This window comes from Mauremys mutica, chromosome 3 (genome assembly GCF_020497125.1).
Source record: "Mauremys mutica isolate MM-2020 ecotype Southern chromosome 3, ASM2049712v1, whole genome shotgun sequence".
Classification (NCBI taxonomy): Eukaryota; Metazoa; Chordata; order Testudines; family Geoemydidae; genus Mauremys; species Mauremys mutica.
Window position 1 is genome coordinate 189,959,662 of NC_059074.1, and position 23,064 is coordinate 189,982,725.

Here is a 23,064-nt window from a genome sequence, read left to right on the forward strand (position 1 = left end):
ATTCAGTTTTGCTCCCCCAAAGGTTTACTGGGTGCCTTGCACTAGCTGGAATAAATGTCAGGCAACTGAGACCATTTTGCGCATGATCAGAGCCGTGGCTTGATTCCCAAGTTTGTGCAACAAGGTTGACTGACTGGCAACCTTAAGACAAGCTTTTTTTGGGGGGGTGAGGGTGGGATGGAAGCCGTCTCTTAGGAAAATGACCCTAAACTTGGTTCAGTAACTCTGCCCAGTGGCCCCCGAGTTAATCCTAGTTTCAGTATCTAGCAACTGGTGGAAACCACAGGAGAGAACAGAATTATCAGACACATAGATAAATGCGATTATATTGGGGAAGACTGTAATGATCTTGGGGGTTCATTAAATAACAAACCAATCAACGAGAAAGAAATAAAACTTTTTTATTAAAACTGGAGAGCTTCTGTAGTGAGCTGCTGAACTCCAAATTGGCTGTGTGCCCAAGGCCTGCCTCCAGGGCACATCTCCAAATTCCTATGTTCACAATACCCCTTATGGGGTAGCATCTCTAAATTATACTCTTCTACAAACATCCCTACAGACTCAACATGGCTTTTGTAAAGGGAAGTCATCTCTTACCAATCTATTAGAATTCTTTGAGGGTGTCGTCAAGCATGTGGATGAGGGTGAACCAGTGGATGATAGTGTAGTTGGACTTTCGGAAAGCCTTTGACAAGGTCCCTCACCAAAGGCTCTTAAGCAAACTAAGCCATCATGGGATAAGAGGGAAGGTCTACTCCTGGATCAGTAACTGGTTAAAAGATAAGAAACAAAGAGTAGAGATAAGTAGTTTCAGTAATGGAAACAGGCAAATAGTGGGTTTTCCCCCAAAGACCTGTACTGGGACTTGTGAGGTGGCAAAATTTGCAGACAATACAAAATTATTCAAGATAGTTAAGTCACTTGACTGAGCAACAAAATGGCAGAATAAATGCAATGTTAAGTGCAAAAAAAAAAAACAAAAAAAAACCCCAACTACACATATATAAAGGTGGTGTCTACAGCTAATTTAGAAAGATCTTGGAATCATTGTAGATAGTTCTCTGAAAACATCCATTCAATGTGCGATGGCCATCAAAAAAAAAGTTAGGAACCATTAGCAAAGAGATGATAAAACAGAAAATATAATAATGCTACTATATAAATCCATGGTATGCCCACACCTTGAATGCTGCATACAGTTCTTGTTGCCCCATCTCCCAAAAGATGCATTAGAATTGGAAAAGGTATAATTTTTGTTGCCCTTCTTTGTTAAGGGTATGGAATAGTTTCTATATGAGGAGAGATTAAAAAGACTAGGACTGTTCATTTTAGAAAAGAGATGACTAAGGGGGATATGATCAAGGTCTATAAAATCATGAATGGTGTGAAGACAGTGAATGAATAAGGAAGTGTTATTTATCCCTCCACATAACACAGGAGCCACCCTCTGATATTAAGAGGCAGCCAGTTTAAAACAAACAAAAGGAAATGCTTTTTCATACAACTTACAATTAATCTGTGGAACACATTGCCATAGGATGTTGTGAAGGCCAAAATATAACTTGTTTAAAAATATTGGATAAGTTCATGGAGGATATCAATGGCTATTACAGAAGATGGTCAGATGCAACTCCATGCATGCTCTGGGTATCCCTAAACCTCCAACTGCCAGAAGCTGGGACTGGATGACAAGGGATAGATCACTTGAAGTTGCCTGGTTCTCTTCATTCTCTCTTGGTCATTTGGCACTGTTAGAAGACTGGATACTGAGCTAGATGGACACCTTTTTTAAAAAAAGTGGACTTTCCACCTTCCCAAGAGAAATGGGAAGACTTGTATTGTATTGCATATATACAAAGTGGTCTAGCAAATTGATTTGTTAGTATCTTTAAATACCGGTAAAATACTTTTTTTCTGGCCTTACACCCAGGAGGTAACAAAAGGTCAGAAGGTGAACACAAGACTTGCTTTTAAAAATGCAAAAACTATTCGGCTTTTTCCTTTCCTGTTTTACAGGCGATAGAAGATGCGTATGTACCAGTTATCAAGTTTGAATTTGATGGTATTGAGGTAAGAATTAAAGCTTAGTGTCTAGTTAAAATGCAGATTATTGGTTTTTTGCTTTGGAATTTGGATGATATAACACTGGTTCTGGTCTCACTGGCACAACAATCTATTTTACAAGCAGCAAAGAATCCTGTGGCACCTTATAGACTAACAGACGTTTTGCAGCATGAGCTTTCGTGGGTGAATACCCACTTCTTCGGATGCAAGTTGCATCCGAAGAAGTGGGTATTCACCCACGAAAGCTCATGCTGCAAAACGTCCGTTAGTCTATAAGGTGCCACAGGATTCTTTGCTGCTTCTACAGAACCAGACTAACACGGCTACCCCTCTGATACTATTTTACAAGGTTATTCATTAGTACTCCAAGGTCTAAGGGCTTGTGTACACAGCTCTGCCATTCAGATTACGGGGGTGTGAATTGCAGCGTGCACCAAAGTGCTACACTGTAACTGCCACATGTGGACGCTGCTGGCATGAACTAAAAGGTACTTAGCTTGGGTTAGGACTATGTTAACATGAGCTAGGTGCCTTTTAGTTCATGCCAGCAGTGTCCACATGGGGGAGTTGCAGTGCAGCACTTTGGTGCATGCTGCATTTCAGACAAGCCTTAAGGGATGTCTACACAGCAAAGAGAACCTCCTGGCTGGCCGAATTCAGCAGACTTGGGCTGCGAGGCTGTTACATTGCTGTGTAGACTTCCAGGCCTGGGCCTGAACACTAGGACTCTCCCACCCTGCAGGGGCCTAGAGCCCAGGCTCCAGCCCAAGCCCAGAAGTTTACACAATGATGAAACCGCTCTACAGCCTAAGCCCAAGTCAGCTAGTGCAGACCAGCCACAGGTGTCTAATTGCTGTGTAGACATACCCTAAGAGCTTGTCTCCACAAACATCAAGCTGGGGTGTGAATCCAGCCTGCACTAGTTTACCGCAGTCTCATTGTGTGCCCCCTGCTGATGTGAATTAACAGTCTTGTTTCAAAGAGGACTAGATCAAAGCATGTTAACAGACTGTTAATGTATGTCAGCAGAGTACTTGAACAGATTAGTTTTAGAGTGGGCTAGATTCACACCCCAGCTTGCCACAAACTAAATGTTCACATCCTTAAACTACTACAAAGTTAGTCAGGCTCTCATGTGGGCCATGCCTTTCCCCAGATTGCATTACTCTAAACTTCTATTTTAGGGTATGTCTACACTAGAAATATAAATTGAGCTATATTAGGTTGATTGACAGCCACCACAGTAATTACTGCTGTGGTGCATGTCCACACTACCCTCCTTGAGTTAGTGTTGTGTGTCCTCCCCAGACGTGCTTCCACTGACCTAAGAGAGGCAGTGTGGGGAGTTCAGAGGCCTGTGTCTCCACTCCGCTGGCAGCTTGGCCCACAGGCTCCCAGCGGGCTGCCCCCATCCCCGTTTCCCACCAGGAATGGGAGGAGGGGAGAAGCTGCTCTCAGCTTTTTGGCTCCCCACTTGGGAGCTGAGCAGCCTGGTCAATTTCCCGGTGGGGAGCGGGAGCGTGGTCCAGTGGCCCAGGGATTTTTGCCCCAGCTCCCAGCCAGGAGCGGGGTCTAGCCACCCGGGGTTCCTGCCATGAAATTGACAGACGGCCAACAGCTGATGTAAGTAACACACACACTGCATTGCCCTAACTACATGGACGTAAGCCCTACGCATCTCGTGAAGGTAGAGTTATGATGTCAATGTAGTAGGACACTTGCCTCATTGGGAGCAAGGCTGTCGCGTAGACACTGACATAATTAGGTTGACATAAGCTGCCTTATGTAGACCTAACTGTGTAGTGTAGACTAGGCCTTGGTGGGAAAAAAAATATTTGCAGGATGAAAATAAGGGCTGGGTTTTGGGATACACATGTTCCTACTCAATGACCCCCTTTCTTCTCCCCTCTGCCCCTACAATGTGTAGCATGAATTGAGTGGAGTAAATGTGGTGAGACTTTCAAGGAAGAACATATCACATTAATGAAGCAAAACAGACTTGCCACCTTTTTAGAATAGGATTTTCCAGTTTCTGTCCCTGAGGCTGCTTGTGACCCTTCAAGGAAATTTACTTAAATACACATTTTCTTATGAATTAAAAATGTGTTCCCTGAGCCAGAGACTCTTAAAATGAAGTCTTTGAATTAGCTCTCACTGCAGTGTGGGGAGTGTTGCAGAGGAAGGCAGTTCTGCGGAATAGTTCTGGTGTGAGCCAGATGTATGCTGAGCAGCTACTGTCCCTTCTCTGCTGTAGCCACTTAGCTTCCTGCTGGCTGGCTACCATATTCCAGCAGAGGGAGGTAAGTGGCTCATCTGCTCTGGGTCTCTGGCAGACTGGAGCAAGATTTTTGTCTCCAGAAACTGTCCCTGGGCAAGGGAAGGGCGTTTCTAAGTGCCAAAGCTGGTTCTCCTCCCCTACATGGTTACCCTGGGAAAGACAAAGCTGGGAACTAGCAACCAGTTCTCTCTGAATCTCAGCCCCAGATTCCTTGAGTCATCTGGCAAATGGGCCCTTAAGGCCTAAGACTAAGCTGGGGAAAGGTGCAAGCACATTCCAGCAACTCTTGGGGCTGTGCAGGGGGAGCCATATGAGCTGGTTGGATACATTAGCTGGGCAGAATAATAAGCAGGTAGTTGCAGAAACCAACAGCGAGATAGCGACATGGGAGAAACGTGAAAGTTTGAGGCGCAAAAGTTGAGGTGGTGTCAGACAAAGGCTTCTGAAAGTTCCTCATTGAAGTCCTGGTTCACGGTGTCTGCCAGTTGCGGGGAATGCGGTCAGAAGTAAGTAGTGTGTCTGAGGATCAGGGTACTATTTACTTGTTCTATGTTGACAAGTTCTATGTGCTAACATACTTGTTCTATAGCTAATACGTAAACAGTACATCACCAGAAAGTCTTGGCGCTGTATATTGGTGTAGACTTTAACTCTTTACAAAAGTAGATTATTGTTTACAATTCCACTTAAACTGTCTAAATACTAAATATACATCAAGGAACAGGACCTGCAAAATGAGAGGGAGTTTCAGAAAACTTAGGTAATGACTGGGTTTTTTTTAATCTTTCCTGTTTTGGATCACTATCTAAACAAGATATTGTATTTTGGGTCCTTATTTCCTTGAGATTAAGCACTACTTCTATATAAATAGGCCAGATTGCTATTTATCTTCCCCCAAAAAAGAATTACTATATTGCCTTAATATGTTGACAAGACAAGTCAGAAAACTCAAAGCAGTACATCTGCTCTGATGAGCAGATACCTCCTAGAAAAATGAAACTGTTGGCGGAGCAGTATAGTGTTGCTGACATGACTAAATCAAAATCTAAAAAATTCAGAGGATCGGGGATTAAGAAACAGTACTGAAAACTAGAGCTGTAAATATTAGTTTTAAAAGTTAACTGGTTAAATGATTAAAATTATATCTCTTAACCAGTTAACCGAGGTCACGCTGGCTGGCCTGGCATGGCGGGGGCAGGGGTAACAGTTAAGGTCAGTTAACGGTAAGCATAATGCTTACTGGTTAACCTTTTACATCCCTACTGAAAACAGCATCTGGTAATTGTTGCTTTTTTTATTATTATTATTATTTTTTAAGCAAATCTTCCTTGTCTGAGTCTAAATACTTCCTGACATAGTGAAAAAGCACACATGGCTACATAGCAAAGGATATAAAGTTCAAGGCCTACGTTCTTCAAGCTGAGCTTTACATGGCACACGTTAATGGAAGGAGCATGCGCAAAGGTTGCTCTAAGCTACCTTTGCATTCCCCCAATTACAGTTGTGCTGGTCTATTGCATTATACGGGTCTGCAGACCTGTGTATCTTATGCTAGCTGTTCCTGCATGCAGGGATCAGCCCCACAAACACCTTGACTATGCCCCACATGCTGGGTCACAAGGAGGGGGTGGCATAAGGTGGTTATTGTGGTTCTACATCACTCAAGGATTCCGAGATGGGAGAATGTGATGCTCTGGTGGCTCAAAGAAGCTTTAACAGGCAGAAGAATCTGGTCCTGAAACTTTCTCTCAACATATGAACTGTAATGCTGACTTTTGTGTATTTAAAGACTCTTCTCATCATGAAAAGAGACAAATTTTTGTAGAAAGTACAAAATAAACATAGCATCTGTAATATCACAGGAACCATTAATGCAGAAAGAAAGTTACCCAGCCTTTAGTCATGTATAGCAGAGCTGGTCAAACTTTTTAATTAAAGAAAGGGGCTGATGTCCTGAATAGAAAAGATCCATTTTTGGTTTTAATGAAATGTCAATTTGTTTAGAAAACCTCCACTTCTTGAAAATTTTGTTTTGAAACTTAAATTATAGGCAAAATGTCGTCTTCCCTTTTAAAAGCGTGGGACAGGGGAGAAGAGTGGCCTTTCCTGTCAAAAGAAAAAATGTGACATTTCAAACAAGGCAAAAAAACGTTTTCCATGAAACATACTTCTTGACACCTCCAGTATATGTCCTGTTTTCTTGATGTATCTAATCCATTAAATCCTAATAATCTGGTGATGAACTCTCCAGATTTGTGCAGTTGTAGCATTCATTGAGGAGAATTTAAAATTGTTACTTCAGCTTATACTTCTCTATAGATGCAAAGTATAATGCACTTAAATTTTTCTCCCTAAGATTGATCTTGTGTTTGCAAGGCTGGCTGTACAGACTATTTCTGATAACTTGGATCTTCGAGATGATTCACGTCTAAGGAGCCTGGATATAAGATGTATACGAAGCTTAAATGGTAACTTCTGTTTTTAAACTTAAACCTGATAACTCTTATTCATGTGGGATAAGAACATATTTTGTAAAATGTTAAGTTGAATTAGAAATAGACATGTATTTTGTTTACAAATTACTACCTTTTCCAAGTTTGTACAAAAAAGACATTACTCCTGTTGCATAGATTCCTAATATTCTCCTGTATGCTTTATTGGATGAGATCTGAGATATTCAGATACCACAGTGATGGGTAGGTTAAAAAAAATCTGGATAGATCAAGGTTCGGTTAGTTTTGGATATTAGACACTTTAAGTCGGGCAAACGTCTGACCATACCCAACATTTTCCTGTTTCTTTGTTCACTGTGCTTATGCCAGTTGGTTGCCTCTTCCACTACATGGGGAGCTGCATTCTAGTGCTGCTGTATGTAAATAGCTAAAGCATTTGACATGAGGTGATACCTATAAAAGTAAACTATTGCTATGAATTACTTAAAGGAAGTCTTCTGATACTTCGAGCTTAACCACACTACTCACAATCCTGAGTTCTGTCTAATTGTGTATGGCTCTTAAAACTGACTGACTTGGCTCTCAGATCCACCCCCACCCCCAAATGATCTCATGCAGAATGGCCTTTCACTTGTTAAAAATTGGTTGATTATAGCTACAGCCTAAAATCTAAAAACCTGTGATATTCACAAGGTATGTGGATGCATACTGGAGGATACTAACATGTAAATATGGTTAGCAGACAGCAGTAAAATATGGATTTCATTTATAAAAGCATTTGTTATCCAATGCTTACTTTTAGAAACCCTTTCACCAAGACACACAAAGTGGTAAACTAGTAAAAACCTGAAATGGTTAAATTTGCAATTTAAATCTCTTTTGCAGGTTGCAGAGTTACTGATGAAATTCTGCATTTAGTGCCACACAAGGAGAACTTCAGACTAACGCTTAGAGCAATTAAACTGTGGGCAAAACGTGAGTAAAACACACAGTCATTCTTGATCTCTACCCAGAAGTTTAATTGTTCTTGAAAAGTTCAAGAAAAGTCTAGATAACTAAAGGCTGAGAGTGACATGTCTAACCACTTGGGGTAACTCAGGAATCTTTTAAAATGCCAAACTTGCCATGTATGTGATCGTGAATAAGAACTGTGATCTTTATTTCAAAAGTAAATTTTATTACGACATGCTAAAGTAGTAAACACTCAGAGTATTGAGTAGTCATGATGCTAGGTAAATAGTCATACATAGAAGGTGAGGCAATGAGAACTGCTGAACACAACCTTTTTTACACAATAACCCTCTACTTTTCATGTGCCTACTTGCACAATGGATTATATAAATTTAACTAACATTCTTCTTTGAGTGTCCTCTACATATTTTCACTCTTGGGATGTGCCAACCAGTGCAATTTGGACAATGGAATTTTCTGGTAAGCGTACTCATTAGAGTGCTCCCACACCCTTCCTGCCCCTCACCCCAGTGTTTGAGTACATTCTGAGGCTTTGGCACCAAATGCTGCCTCAGCCTCTTCCAACTGCAGCAGACAGATGGATGTGGACTTATCTAGAACTCTTAGAGCCATAGTTCTTTAAGTGCCTTCGTGGTGGATGGGAAAGAGTGGGTTTTTTTTTTTTTTTAAGATTAATCAATTAATAGTGTTAGGTTAGGTTTTAGGGTAGTTCAGATATTCAGCAAGACTTTTTACAGATGTCCACGGCAAATCTGAAGATAAAGAAACATGGCTTTAAAAGATGTCATGCCGTGTAGTCAGACATCCTTACCAGATGTCTTAAATGCCTTGGGAAAGGCATTCCCCCTTTGCCTTGCACTATTTATAGTATGTTCATTCCCCAGGCCAGAAAGAGGCTAAACAGACTCCAAACCGCCTTATTGCAGGAGTCTTTGACTGCCAGACCTCTGGGATTGTAGGTGTTGAAGAGATCTGAAGGAAAGGATAGGAGGCCTGAATAGGCTCAAGAGTATTTCTGCATCCAAGCAGAATACCATGGTAAAGGTGTCTGCCTCAGCACCAAGCTCCGGTTCCAAATCAATGGAGCCATCGATACCGAAGACATCAAATCTGGTTCCAAAACACTCGAGCCCCTTTGACATTCTGTGGGGCAATCCAGACCAGTGAGGGGCTGTCAGCACTACCCTGCAAACTTAGGTGCCTCACAATGCTTTGCTGCTGTAGCTCTCACCTGGGCCACTCAGACTTCCAGCACGCAGGTAAGATCCTGAGTATCTGTGTATACTGAAGCCTGTCATCCACACATCAGTCACACTCTGGCTTCCACCAGGCTTGGTTTTAACTTTCAAGGTGACCCCAACATATTCCCAGTCCCGAAGTTTCCCCCAAAACGTGTTCTGTACTGTCCAGCCCTGTCCTGGACAGTCCCGATAACTTAGAGGGGCAATGGATGCAATATTTCTACCCTAAATGGAGTTACCTGCACAGTTTAAAACACTGGATTGGTTTTGATTAAAGAATGAAACCAACTCATTTAACTACAAAGAGAGAGGTTTTAAGTGAGTACAAGTCTAAAGCCGTAATGTCAGAAATGGTTACAAGAGAAACAAAGATAAAATGCTTCCTAGTACTAAAACTTAATAAACTAGACTTGGTTCAAGGTGTTCCCATGTGTTCCCAGTAACATTGCTGACTGAATTCTCAGGCCAGAACCTGCTCCCAAAGGCTGTTTCTTTCTTCTTCTTAAGGGAAAGAGGTGAGAGATGGTTAGGGAAAGATAACTTGGGGTCTCTGCCCCTCACTTTTACAGTTCAGTCACACTCTGAAACACATTTTTCTGAGGGTTACCCCCAGATAAAGCTCATTCCCACTGTGAGGATGGAGACAAGGAGTCTGATGGTAAGAAGTTCCATGCTGTTTGCTAAAATGTAAATTAATCTGTTCCTGCCCTGCTTCTTTGCCACAGAATCACCATTTGACAGGTGATTGCCCATTAATTTTGACATCTGGCTAGAGGCATCAGCTTGTCCTTTGTGTTTAAGAAACTGGCTTACCCAGACTTATCTGGTAAACACATTTCAAGCCTAATTTCAGTTTATGTTTATAACTGAACATATAATGTTGCTATATACATTTCACTATGATCTTCTTCAGCAGCAAGTTGTTAGTTTTCAGATTATACCTCACAAGGCATATTTTGTACAAAGATTACTACAATGGTTTGTAGGGAGGCAGTTCCAGATAAGGGACCCAAACAGCCAGATAACATACCAGGACAAAGTATTTCAGTTCCAAGGAAAAGAGAGGCTAAATCAAAACATGTCTGACCTTCTCACTCTGGTGACTCATCAAAAAATTCTCACTAATTTTCATTATTGGGTCTGCATTTTGAAGAAGTGATAAGTTGATAAGTGATTTCAGAGGTAGACTTTTTCTTAACACTGTTTCCCTGCTCAGTTTGAGAATGACATCCTGTTCTTCATTTTATGAAATAATGCCAGATTGGCATATGCTGCCATGGGCATCCTGCCTGACTCCTAGTTTCCCTAACCATTCTCAAAAGCCAGGATTCCCAGTTCCAGATCAAGGGAAATCTAGCTCTACAGACCTGAGACAGTTGGATCCCCAAAATTTGGAACAAGCATTTGGAACACTTTCCCACTTTGGTGTCTGGTACACCTTCTGAAGAAAAGGAGGATCCACCTCAAGTGGAGTTTCAGCAAAAAGAACAAGAGTTGGAGAGATTTTCCTCCTGATGAGAATGTGAGTGTTGCTTCTGCATCATCTCCTTCTGAGGACACTATCCAGTTTCATGAATTGGTGAACAGGAAGGTGCCAGTTTTGAAGTTCTTCCAGTGGTTGCAGACATGTCCTCCACTCAGGTGTGCACACCTAGTGCACCAAAGCTGGAGAACTTTACTTAGTACATGAGGCAGGGTGGCACTCACATCCTCTGGCCCCTTGTAGCTCCTCCTCATGTTGTTTAAGGGAAGCTCCCTCCTTTCCTTCTCACCACTTGCAGCTGGGTTTGGTGCATTCTGTGAGATATCTTCTCTCATGCTTCACTGTTTGTGCTTTGCTGTGAGCTTGTGTATATAGTTATAGAAGTACCCTTAGTATTTATTTAGGATTTAGCCTGATGTGATTCCCTCACCAGGTTTTAAACACTGCTTGTTGTGTGAGTGTTTACTCTGCCTTGGAGAAGGGCACATTTAAAGGAAAGTGCTCCATCTGTAAGTCATTCAAAGAGAACACTGGTGATTAGAGATTTGTGCTTGAAGCAGCACCTTATGGAGCAGGCCATGAGCTTGCTTTGGTACTGGAGACCTCTGCCAATTGTCCAATCCCTCAGAGCAGTTCAGAGCCGGTAGGGGCTGTTGTTCCACAGCCAGATTTTGATTTCTATCTTAATTGGAAGAGAGATCATTCTCTGAGGAAAAGGAGTCACAAAATGGATGAGAGCCATTGCAAAGCTAGGAGAGATTTCTCCTCCTCCTCTCCTAAGAGGAGTGCAGACTGATAGACATTCCTCTAATACACAGGATAGAGGGGGGCTGTCTACCTATGCTCTGGTACCAAGATGAGAACAATTGGACAGCATACTATCAAGTCCAGTACCAATAACACTGGTGTTGACACCGATTTGTTTCTGGTCTGACACATCAGGCAAATCTGATTTGCTTTGCCTTTCGGCCCCAGACATTCTATTAATTCAGTAGCACTCAACTGTGGTGGCCTCTTCTGTGTTATCAATACCTCATAGACTGGGTTACAGAATATTCACTGTCAGCACTGTCTTCTGCACCACTTAAAAATCAGGATGCAGAGCTGAGTTTGGGCCCCTTTATCGGTACTGAGGGGTCATCAGTGCAGCTACAATCTTCAGTAATGAACAGTTTAGAAGCAGACCACATCTGCAGGACTGGTACTGGGCTCAACTTCATGACTGATGTCCGTTCCAGTGTCGTGTGAGTGCAATACCCCCTTACTGCTACTCCAGACACCAATGTCGGCATTGATGCAGCCTGCACGTTGGACTTCAGATGAGTCTGGATGTTTGCTTGCTCTACCTGAGTGGTTCCTCCATTGCCACAGGACTGCTTGGAAGATTCTTCAAGAAAGGATTTGGGAACATCATCTGCCTCTCCGTCACCTTCAAAGTACCATTCTCAAAAGTCTTTGAGACCTCCTGGGGATCACTAGCAGTACAGAGATTAGCACTGCTCCCACAGTAGGGATAAGGGTCTTGGTCCAGTTCCCACTAGCCACCAATCCTCAATGGCCTCTTTGGGATGTTCCTCTATCTGTGAGGTCCCAATGCTTAGATCAGTCCAGAGCAAGGTCACTGATATTTGTTCATCTCCATTCTGAGCTAGGTTAGCCTCAACCATTGTTACAAGGGCAGGTGTTTTTCACAGGAGATTTCATCCTGTACCTGAGGATTTTAAGTCGTATCAAGATCTCCTGAGGTGAATGGCTACAGACTTGGGCATTCAGATAGTTTGTTCAAGACAGTACTAATAAGTTGGTATATTTTCTCCAGTTGTTCTCTCCAGGGGGAGTAGCTCTCCCTCTAAATAAAGCACTTTTTGGAGCCTGCAAAAATGTACCCTATGTTCCTTACTTGCAGTGAAGCATACTGAAAAGAGGTATTGTGCCCTTATGCAGGGTTTTCAGTGCTTCTACTCTCATCCAGCCTCTAACTCACTTGTCATAACAGCAGCAAGTGAGAGGTTGCGTCAAGCGAGATATAAGTCAGCACCTAAAGACTGAGTCTAAAAGGTTAGATTTAATGGGAAGGAAAAACTTACTCAACTTCTTCTTTAGAAATTCACATTGCTAATCAGCAGGTGCTGTTAGCCTCCTAATTTACAAAATCGTATGTCCAAATTTACATATAAATGGCTAGAATCCTCCAGGGAAGAGTTTAAGACATTCATTGTGGAAGGTAGTCTGGTGGCCAAGACGTGTTTGCAATACATGGAGGACACTTCTCCTCTCTTCTCCGCCCCCCCCGGATTATTGTCTTGGCTGTAACAATGAGAAGAGCCTCATGGTTACAGAATTATGGCATAGCTTTTGAAGTCCAACAAAGCATAGAGGGCTTAACTTTTGATGGTTGGTTTTTGTTTCCAGAAAAATTGATACTCCATTTTTTTAAGGACTGTCATGCTACTTTGTTAATTGGGGGCTTATATTCCAGTGATAGAGGCATCATGGAAGTCAGCAAAAGCAGCAACACCACTCAGTCAGCTTACCCCACTAGGCAGCAAGACTTCTCTAGGAAGGGACATAAGTCCCAGAAGAGGTGGTTTCCTGGTCCCAATGGAAACCAGCCAGCCCCTCGCCTATCAAGAGCAACACTCCAGTAATCAACTTCCTGACCATATCGCCTCCATTTGGGGGCAAGCTATTTCACTTTTACAGGGCTTGGGGAAACAGTAACTATCATAGAATATCAGGGTTGGAAGGGACCTCAGGAGGTCATCTAGTCCAACCACCTGCTCAAAGCAGGACCAATTTCCAGAGAGATTTTTGCTCCAGATCCCTAGATGGTACCCACAAGGATTGAACTCGCAACCCTGGGTTTAGCAGGCAAATGCTCAAACCACTGAGCTATCCCTCCCCCCTATGGACAAATGATCCTAAGTACTGTGGGATCAGGTTATACCATCCTGTTCCTGTCCATTTTCCCCCTTCTTACCCCCTACCTCATCCCTTTTCAGGGACCCCTCTCACAAGTCACTGCTCCAACAGCAGGTTCAGGCTCTGTGTGCTTCGGGAACTGTAGAAGAGCTTCCTCTTCAGCATTGGGGGAAAGGGATTTTACTCATGGTATTTCCTGATTCTCCCCCTCCCCCCCAAGTCTAAGGGAGAGTTGAGAGCTATATATGAACAAGTACAACAAACACATGAGAAGCAGCATGGTCACCCTAGTGATGATTCTCACCAAGTTGGATCAATATGACTAGTGTGCTGATCTTCAGGAAGTCTACTTCCATGTGGCAATTCTCCCAAGCCACAGGAAATTTGAGATTTGTAGTGGTAGGTCAACATCAGTACATAGTGCTCCTCTTTGGCCTATTCTCAGCTCCACATGGATTTACTAAATGCATGACTGTAGTAGCAGCATATCTCAGAAAAAGAGGTATTAATGTTTTTTCTTACCTGTATAATTGGTTAATGAAGGGAAAGTCCAGAAACCAAGTCCTATGTCATGTCCATTTCATGCTATGTCTCTTCGATCTTCTGGGTCTGATTTGAACAAATAAAAGGCAGCATTAAACACAATGTTGAGTTCATTGGGGTCCTACTGGGCTCTGAGTTAAGGGGATTTTCTGCTCAATGAGAGATTTCAAGCAATTCGTTGCCTGTTTGGCCCTCTGATCTCATCCTTCAGGCATACACAGACTAGTTGAAGTTGCTTGATCATATGGCCACTTGCATGTACATAGTCCAGCATGCAAAATTGTGTCTTCATCCTCTTTAAGGCTGGTTGAAGTTGACTCATCTCCTGAATTGTCAATCACTGGACAGCCTAGTACAAGTGCTACGAGCCCTCCTGGAGTTTGTAGAGTGGTGGATACTCTACATCAGATAAATGAATGCACCAACCTCCACCAACCAGGACCATAATTATAGAAACCTCCAATAGGTTGGAGAGCATATGTAGGGACATTAAAAGTTCAAGGTTTGTGGACAGAACAGAGAGGTTCTCTTCATGTCAATGTCCTGGAACTATGAGCCATTTACAACATATGCTGGACCTTTCAGGCTCAGATCAAGGGCACAGTGGTTCATATACTCACTGACAATACCACCACAAGGTGTTATGAAAGAAGTAGAGGAGCCTGCCTCAACCAGCTCTGTCCTGGAGCAATGAAGTTTTGGCACTTTTTTGCATCAAGGAAGCCATCATTCCCACAGCGGCACTCTAACTGGGTGCTCAGAATCAGTGGCTGATCACCTTAGTAGGCATTTCTCCCAGAATCACAATCAGTCCATCACCAGGGTTCTGAGGTCCATCTTCAAAGAATGGAGTATTCTGACGATTTGCCTGCTTAGAACAAAAGACAGCAAACAGTGCTGTCAGTTTTTTGTTCTTGAGCAGATCTCAGTCCAGGCTCTTTAACTGATGCCTTCCATCTGAACTGGGGATTAGCAATGATGTATGCCTCTCCCATCCCCAGCCAATCCCACTCATTCCTCAGATTATTCTCAACTGAAGTTAGATTATGTCAAACTGATACTCGTTGCACCACTGTGGCAAAGGCAGTGTTGGCTCTCTGATTACCTCAAGCTATCTGACTTCCCAGATATCTTCTGCTGTATCCCAACCTACTGATTCAACACCATAGTCAAATCTGGCATCCAGCACTAGGCAGTCTTCACCTCAGTGTAGATGCTGCATGGATAGATGAAGAGGAAGGACACTGTTCAGAAGCAGTTCAGTGACTTTTACGTAATAGTAAAAAACATTCCACTATAATTATTGATTTGGCCAAGTGGATTCAGGACACTTTGGATTACCTGATTACACCTTCAGTCCTCAGGTTTATCTCTGTTTGCTGTCTGTCTATGAGCAATCTCTGAATTCCATCCTCTGATTCAGTGGAAGTCCATTTTGTCCTAACTCCATGGCAGTCATATTTCTAAAAGGTGCTGTCCATCTCTTTCCACCTCCGAAGAAAACTTCCATTGTGGGACCTGAACAGTGTACTAGCTGCCCTCATGGAACCTCTGTTTGAGCCCCTAGCCATTTTTTTCCCTCTCTCCTTCCTTTTATTAAAAAACAGCTTTTCTTACTGCCATAACATCTGCAAGGAGAGCAAGCAAACTGAATTCCCTAATGGAAGAACCTCCAAGTATTTCAAAGATAAAGTGACCCTAAGGCCACATTCAAAAAAAATTTCTGAAGTGGTTCCACAGTTAGCTATTAAGAGCAATTTGCTTACCGGTATTCTTTCCTAAGCTACGCTCAAGTCTAGATGAACAGCGGCTTCATATGTTGGATGTGAGAAAATCTTGGCATTTGTCAGGGTTCCCTCCCCACTCTGAACTCTGGGGTACAGATGTGGGGATCTGCATGAAATCTTGTATTCTACCAACTTAGGTTATAAACTTCTCCAAGGCACCAATTCCTTTCCTTGTCCTTGGACAGTATTGCTGTCACCACCAAGTGTTTTATACAAAAATTTAGGAAAGGGTCACCTGGAGTCCCTATTCCCCCAAAATATTTTCCCAAGCCCCTTCAGCTCCTTTCCTGGGGAGGCTTGAGAATAATATACCAACCAATTGGTTAGCAATGTGAGCACAGACCAAACCTTTTGTCTTAGGACACTGAAAATCAATTAGGTTCTTACAATTTTCTTTATAAAGAAAAAGTAAAAGAATCACACCTGCAAAATCAGAATGGAAGGGTAATAAAAAGATTTAAAACAGAGGATTCCCCTTTGGCTCAGCTTCACAATTACAAAAACAAGAATAAAACTACTTCTGTAGCATAGGAAAATTCACAAGCCAAAACAAAAGATAACCTAATGGATTTCCTTGCCTACTTGCAATTTTTGTAATTTTAGATGGATCATTCCAGGTATATTTTCAGGAGATGTTATTCCTGCTTGGCTTCTCTCTCAGTCCAGAGAGGGAATCAAACAGAGAGCCACAAACAAATCCTCCTCCCCCTCCCCCAACTTGAAAGTATTATTTTTTTTTCTCATTGGTCCTTCTGGTCAGGTGCCAAGTAGGTTATTTGAGTTTCTTAACCTCTTACAGGTAAAGCAGTTCAGTACAGCTGCCCCAGAGGGATTTTATGCTAACCTCATTTCTATGTTTATGACAGCATTCTATGTGGAGAAGGCTAGACCATCTCGTTCATCGCCTTGATTCTTTGTCTCCTATGCAGGATGGATGAAGTGTCAGGCAATTTCTTCAGACAGTTTCCAGGTGGATAACTTCCTGCTTTACCACGGCATATGGAGTAATTCAGATTACAACAATCACATAGTCTGCAGAAGAAAAGAGTGAGGGGGGATTTGATAGCAGTCTTCAACTACTTGAAGGGGGGTTCCAAAGAGGATGGAGCACAGCTGTTCTCAATGGTGGCAGATGACAGAACAAAGAGCAATGGTCGCAAGTTTGAACAGGAGACTAGATGACCTCCTGAGGTCTCTTCCAACCCTAATCTTCTATGATTCCTCAGCAATGTTTTGATATTGGACATTTGCAAGACCTTCAATGCATATTTTTACCAAATACTATGCTGTTACAACTGCATCTAGATCAGATGAAACTTTGGGAAGTTTGGGAAAGTTCTGCAGTTGTTCTTTAAGTAGACTCTGAGCCCCAAGTCCTTCTGTTACTACTTGTGAGTCAACTGAGTGGAATCAAATCTACAACCACTCGAAGAAAAAACTGTTACCTACTTGTACTGTAACTGATATGTGGGTGTAGATGTCTATTCCACGACCCACTCTGTCTCAGTTTGATGTTCAGTGTGAAGGAATTAAGGGAGGTCAGGATGGTGCTGCACTTAAATACCCCTGGTAGCCCTCCACTGGCTAAGAGTGCCACCCTGACAGGTGGTACTAAGCAAAGGTCACCAGTGGCCATGTGCTGGGCATGCACACACCTGAATGGAATACGTATCTGCACTCTCATCTTGAAGACCAACAATTACACTACCGGTAGATAAGTTTTTACCTTCAGTGGCTTTTTGAAGAGGTCACCAACCCAGTTTTTGATGTTTTAGATGCCATTTCAAGAAATCAAGTACTTTTACCAATACTAGATGGACTATAGGAACCAGATAAATCAATATGGTCCAACCCTTCTTCCTATCAGCCAGTTTCAAAGAAAGCTGACAAGTCATATCAGATTCCTGTTTTCCTGTACACCTTCCTCTTAACTGACTGACTTGTATCAGCTATGGTCAAATGATCCAAAACTGGTCATTTTACTCCTTGTCAAAGAGAAGGGAAAGTTAATTCTCTAGGAAGAAAATTAGACTCATAGACTTTAAGGTCAGAAGGGACCATTATGATCATCTAGTCTGACCTCCTGCACAATGCAGGCCACAGAATCTCACCTGTCCCCTTCAATAACAAACTCCTAACCTATGTCTGAGTTATTGAAGTCCTCAAATTGTGGTTTGAAGACCTCAAGCTGCAGAGAATCCTCCAGCAAGTGACCCGTGCCCCATGCTGCAGAGGAAGGTGAAAAACCTCCAGGGCCTCTGCCAATCTGCCCTGGAGGAAAATTCCTTCCCAACCCCAAATATGGAGATCAGTTAAACCCTGAGCATGTGGGCAAGACTCACCAGCCAGCACCCAGGAAAGAATTCTCTGTAGTAACTCAGATCCCATCCCATCACAGACCACTGGGTATACTTACCTACTGATGATCAAAGGTCAATTGCCAAATTAATTGCCAAAATTAGGTTATCCTATCATACCATCCCCTCCATGAACTTATCACGCTTAGTCTTAAAGCCAGATAGGTCTTTTAGCCCCACTACTCCCCTTGGAAGGCTGTTCCAGAACTTCACTCCTCTAATGGTTAGAAACCTTCGTCTAATTTCAAGTCTAAACTTCCTAGTGTCCAGTTTATATCCATTTGTTCTTGTGTCCACATTGGTACTAAGCTTAAATAATTCCTCTCCCTCCCTAATATTTATCCCTCTGATATATTTATAAAGAGCAATCATATCCCCCCTCAACCTTCTTTTGGTTAGGCTAAACAAGCCAAGCTCTTCGAGTCTCCTTTCATAAGACAGGTTTTCCATTCCTCGGATCATCCTGATAGCTCATCTCTGAACCTGTTCCAGTTTGAATTCATCCTTCTTGAACATGGGAGACCAGAACTGCACACAGTATTCCAGATGAAGTCTCACCAGTGCCTTGTATAACAGTACTACCACCTCCTTATCTTTGCTGGAAATACCTCGCCTGATGCATCCTAAAACTCCGTTAGCTTATTTAACGGCCATATCACATTGGCGGCTCATAGTCATTCTGTGATCAACCAATACTCCAAGGTCCTTCTCCTCCTCCGTTACTTCCAACTGATGTGTCCCCAATTTATAACTAAAATTCTTGTTGTTAATCCCTAAATGCATGACCTTGCACTTTTCACTATTAAATTTCATCCTATTACTATTACTCCAGTTTACAAGGTCATCCAGATCTTCCTGTAGGATATCCCGGTCCTTCTCTGTATTAGCAATACCTCTCAGCTTTGTGTCATCTGCAAACTTTATTGAACACGAGTGGCCAATTACTAAACAGTTTCCCAAAAATGGAATTAGTCACGTCAAGGTACCATCTCCCTTTTCACTAAAAGTCTTCCAGAGATCAACAAAACTAGCTAATGCCCTCCTAAAAAATCAGAACATCACAAAGCATGCACTTAAAGCATCATCTGAAGTATCTGACACTGCATCCGTTTCGGTTCCTTTATTCACTGATCTCTGCAGATATGTGGCTAAGATCTTCTTCTTCTGGAAACAGCCTAGAAGGGAGGATCTTCCTTTTAAGGGTGACTGTTTATGTAGTGTCAAAACTCATGAAGTTCTAGAAAAGACAAACGAAACTGGTTTTCTGCAAGATTATTGGAAGTGTTTCAATCCTTTAGATGGTCACCTGGTCCCATGTTTAGATATCCTAGCAATACTACCCTCCATCCTACTACACTCAAACAGTATCAGCATCAACAATAGTCCTCCTTTGTCTTAGTAGAGGAAGAGAACCTTCAAGCATCAGAGGAGGATGAAGAATTCTTTGGCTATGTCTTTGTTGCCTTATGTTAGGCTGCAGGTTTGACATAAGGTTTGAGTGATCCAGGATTGGTTCATAGCAATCTATCCTTGTTTTAGGAGAAGTCTCTTAGAATTCCATGAGTTGTAAAAATATCACTTCAAACAGGGGTGAATGTTGGACATAATAAAGGAAGGCTTATATCATCCAATATGAATACTTTCCTCCTTACAACCCCCCCCCCCCACTCCTCCCTTTCTAGGGGATCCATCTCACAAGAGGGTACTAAGAACACAAATACAAACTGTTACAGGGAGGAGCAATAGAGGCTGTCCTGGAAAAGTTCTGGAACCAAGGAGTTTATTGCAATTATTTCTGATTCCAAAGAAAAAAGGAGTCCCAGACCAATCCTAGAGCTGGACAGTATGTTCAAAGTCGTCACCATTTTCTCTCCCCCCTCCCCCCCCCCCCCAAAAGCCACTATCCTCTCTAATATGGTGGCTGAGCCTAGAGAATGCTCTCAGAGGAGTCTCATTCTACCTCCCCCACACTCCTGCTACATCAAATCTATCCAAGAAGGGATAGAGGAGGGGTATCTCAATCTATTCAAGGTCTCTGGATTTCTCAAGAGTCACACTTGCACATGGATGTTAGAACTGAAGGCCATCTTTCTGGCCATCAAGTCATTCCTCCTACAAGTACAGGACAGGGTGGTTCAAGTCACCGCAGAAATATGTCTGCAATGTTTTATGTGAACCAACAGGGAAGCACATGTTCATCTCAGCTTTGCAAGGAGGCAAGAAAGCTATGGAACTGGTGTATTCTACAGTCTCTGATCGCCCTGCACGTAGTGGGAACTCACAAGCAGTTCAAGGGTAAGCTGAACAGAGATTAGACTAAGATGCTTGAGCGCTTAGTAAAGGACTCAGTAATTCAGGACATTTTCAGCCTTTGCAACTTTCTGGACGTGGATATTTTTGCACCAGGTTCAATACAAAATTCCTTTGTTTTTGTTCAAGTAACAGATGCCTTTCTTCTCTGCTGGGGGACCAGTTTACTGTAGGCCTTTCCTGCTTTCCCAATAATGTTAAAGGTAGTGAAAAAGATTAATCAAACTTGGTCAAAATTATGCAAGTTGCTCTGGCATGCCTGAGACTGCAATGGTAGACACACCTAATTCTTCTTTCCAAGGGGAAATGCAAACTTCTACCAGTAACACCAGTTCTATTGTCCCAGCAGAGAGGGAGAGTTCTTTATCTAGCTCTCCAATTGTTACATCTAACTGCTTTGGGCAAATAGGACTTTAACAGATCTAGAAAGATCTTGCTCTGTAGAAGTGCAGCATGTCCTAATTCTAGGAAACAGTCAATTAGAAAATGTTATGATTCTAAATGGAAAATATGTCTGATAAGGCTATCGATCCAGCATCTGCTCCAATTCAATGTATCTTAGAATATCTAAGAGTCCTGTGGCACCTTACAGACTAACAAATGTATTGGAGCATTAGCTTTTGTGGGTGAATACCCACTTCGTAAGATGCATCTGATGAAGTAGGTATTCACCCACGAAAGCTCATGCTCCAATACATTTGTTAGTCTGTAAGGTGCCACAGGACTCTTAGTCTGGATCTGTAAAAGCGACAAACACGGCTACCCCTCTGATACTTAGAATATCTAGTACACGTAAAATGTGTGGGTTTGTCTATTTCTTTGCTTAAGGTCCATCTTGTGGAAATAGCTGCCTTTCATAATCCTATTGATGGTAAATCTATATTTTCACTTTACTCTGTTTTAAAAACCTTTTTAAAGGGTTTTTGGTCTTCTATCCATCCTTAAGAAATCCAGTTCCTCCATGGTTATCTAAATCTGGCATTAATATATTTTATGACTATACATTTAGACATCTCTCAAATTGTTCATTGTTTCATCTCTCCATTAAAAACAGCCTTTATAATAGCAATCTCTTCACCTAGAAGAATTAGTTAATTGTAGGCCTTGATGGCTGACCTTCCTCTTACAATTTTCTGTAAAGACAAGGAGGCACTTAAGCCTCACCCCAGATTTCTCCCTAAACTTATTGATTGGTTAACATGAAAATCTGTTTGTCTCTCCCCCTCCCCTAACCTCATGTTGATACGTGAATCTGGATTGCATTATTTAGATTTTAAAATCTCCTTATTTTACTGTCTAGACAGGACTTGAGGAGTTTAAGGTTTTACCCAAAACTATTCTCTGACTGTGCCGACAATTGCAAACGCCGTGCTTTTTCTGTGCAGACATTGTCTAGATTGGTTAGACAGAGTATAAACTTATAAGGAATCTTCTCTCCCCAGCATTTGGTCTCAGAACTATCTCTACTAAAGCAGTTCCTTCCTCTGTAGTGTATGTTAGATATGATCCCATTATTGATACGGATCTATGGATATGGATCTCTATAAAGCTGCCACTTTGGGGTTCAATTCACACTTTCACTAAATTTTATGCTTTTAGATTTCTGGTAGATATGATGCTCAGTTTGGCAGGGCAATGTTTCAATCTCTTTCTTTAATTAGGACTTTGTGTCCTTCCATCCTTTGAATATTGCTTGTCAACCCCAAGAGTGGGAATATGCAGAGGACGTTCAAAGAAGGAATGAAGGTAACCAGAGTTCTTCCAGATGAACTCTGCATATTCATGCTCTCCACTGACCTTCCCCTCTTCTGCGGAGTCCTAACTAAGTAATACTACTGTACTCTGCACTAGCTGTGGGGGGAACTGAGCAAGTGCTCAACACCAGGCTCCTTTTTATAGCCACACCCTTACAACATGCTTAAACACTGAGGGGACTAGTAGGAGGGGCATGTGGGTGCTCACCGGCCGTACTACCAGAAAGTTCCATCAGATGGCATATCACAAAAGCAAATATGCAGAGTCAGTTTCAGAGAAATTGGGTCACGACTGAGTAACCTTCATGTATAACAAAAGACAAAGTTAATGCCTTCAAGATAAATGTTATGAGAATTGAAATGAATTGGAGCAGTAAACTGGATGTTTGATAGCTGACTCTTGACCTGAACAGATTTAATCTTGTCTGACTTCTAAAAGTAAACCAGTCTGACTCTGGCTAATGTTTAAATCGATGACTGAGAACTGTTGCTGTTCTAGACTTGTTGCTGCTTTTGTGATAGCAATGGCTACTCTTAATTTGTCTTGCCTATGGGCAATGTGAAGTGTTCTGAGATCTGCTTTTGGTCTTTGAATAAAAATTACAATCTCTAGCCTATGATATTGGTCAGCCTGAAATATGACCAGATTAGGATGGAAAAATCCATGGGTAATCATGTGCACCAGACTATATATGTTAACTTGAGAAACATTCTATGATCTTTGAGATCCCTCCTATGAAGGTAGATTGCAATTCTTTCCTATCTCAGATAGTGCTGATCAAAAACTGGCAAAGCTTTCACAAAATTTCATGAGAAAATTCTTACTAGACCTCTGTCAAAATGTTGACCAGCTCTAGGCTCTGAGCAGGACCTGAAATCCTGTGAAGTCAGGGAGATGAG

The 23,064-nt window shown here is 42.1% G+C and overlaps 1 protein-coding gene across 8 annotated transcripts in view; it reads left to right on the forward strand.

Annotated features, from left to right (window-relative positions):
* The window catches only part of PAPOLG (poly(A) polymerase gamma), a 92,684-nt gene that overhangs the window by 16,585 nt on the left and 53,035 nt on the right, over positions 1-23,064 (forward strand). For all 8 annotated transcript variants that reach the window (XM_045008352.1, XM_045008350.1, XM_045008349.1 and 5 more), the window contains exons 6-8: positions 2,017-2,070; positions 6,699-6,810; positions 7,681-7,770. In XM_045008352.1, coding sequence (XP_044864287.1) covers positions 2,017-2,070; positions 6,699-6,810; positions 7,681-7,770 — 256 coding nt within the window. The remainder of the gene's footprint in view (positions 1-2,016; positions 2,071-6,698; positions 6,811-7,680; positions 7,771-23,064) is intronic.